A 1,084-nucleotide genomic window follows, 5' to 3' on the forward strand; every position below is an offset into this window, starting at 1 on the left:
AGACGTCCCCCCAGGGATACTCTGCACACCCACAGCCCCATGCAGCTGTGAGGGTCACCCAGGGGCAAAAGGGGGCTCTCCCAGGGGCACAGGCAGGGCACAGGCTGGGCTGGGGGCTCCAGGGCTGCCCCAGGGGCCCAGCAGGGCTCACCTATGCAGAGCGTGAGGTAGAGCAGCCCCATGCGGATGTCGAGGCGGAAGAACAGGATGGCATTGGCCACTTTGCTGAACATGAAGATGTTCCCGATGTGCTGCTCCACAGTGACTGCAAACGGCATGGAGGGATGAAGGGACGGGGCCAAGATCCCCCCCCCGAGAAGGCTGGGGGGGATCCTGAGGGAGGGCTGGATCTGGTGCTCCAGATTCCATCCCACTCTGCTCCCTAGAGGACGCCCCATAAGCAGCCCCCTGTGCCCCCCCCCCGACTCACTGGAGCGCCGGTTCTTCATCATGACGATGGCACTGAGGAACATGAGGATCTCCACCTCCCGCTGGCACAGAGAGGGGACAGCGTGAGCCTGCGCCCGTGCCAGGCCCTGCCAGAGCCCGCGGCTCCCGTCCCTCTCGGGGAGGAAGCAGCGAGAAGGGGCTGCCCCGCGGCGACGGGCTAGGCCAGTGTCCGGCGGACCCCTGGGTCATGGGAGGGCACCGGCAGAGCAACAACAGGGGCTACGGGGCACCCCCTCCCTCAGTCGGGCCGGGGGGCTGAGGGAGCAGGAGGGGAGCCAAGGGGTGCGGGACAGGCCGGGGGTGCGGGACAGGCCGCGCCGCCTCACCCAGTCAAAGTCGCAGGGGTTGCCATCCTCCCGCTGCGAGGGCAGCCCGCGGCAGAGCGGCGGGACCTTGCGCACGATGAGGAAGGCGGCGGCGAGCAGCGCGGACAGCGGGTAGTAGGGCCGTGCGAGCCAGCGGCACAGCCCCGGCAGCGCCCACAGCAGCGCCAGCAGCGGTGCCACCACCGCCATGTTCCCCGCGCCCCGCCCACTGCCCCGCGGGGGGGCGGGGCCTCGCGGAGTCAGCCAATGGTGAGCGGCGAGCCGGGCGCTCCCCTGCGCCGCGGACCAATGAGAGAGGAAACAGAGGG

At 70.1% G+C, this 1,084-nt stretch overlaps 1 protein-coding gene across 1 annotated transcript; it reads right to left on the reverse strand.

Annotated features, from left to right (window-relative positions):
* Positions 1–7: 7 nt before the first annotated feature.
* On the reverse strand, positions 8–999 carry LOC113942705 (thioredoxin-related transmembrane protein 2-like; the record flags this gene model as incomplete). Its single annotated transcript, XM_027633778.1, has 3 exons — positions 777–999; positions 431–491; positions 8–265 (listed from the first exon to the last, which is right to left on the reverse strand). Coding segments are annotated over exons 1-3 (508 nt in total), but the record flags the coding sequence as incomplete, so codon positions are not given.
* Between the last annotated feature and the right edge of the window lie 85 nt (positions 1,000–1,084).

Source organism: Corapipo altera, unplaced genomic scaffold, assembly GCF_003945725.1.
Source record: "Corapipo altera isolate COAL_440 unplaced genomic scaffold, ASM394572v1 58247, whole genome shotgun sequence".
Classification (NCBI taxonomy): Eukaryota; Metazoa; Chordata; class Aves; order Passeriformes; family Pipridae; genus Corapipo; species Corapipo altera.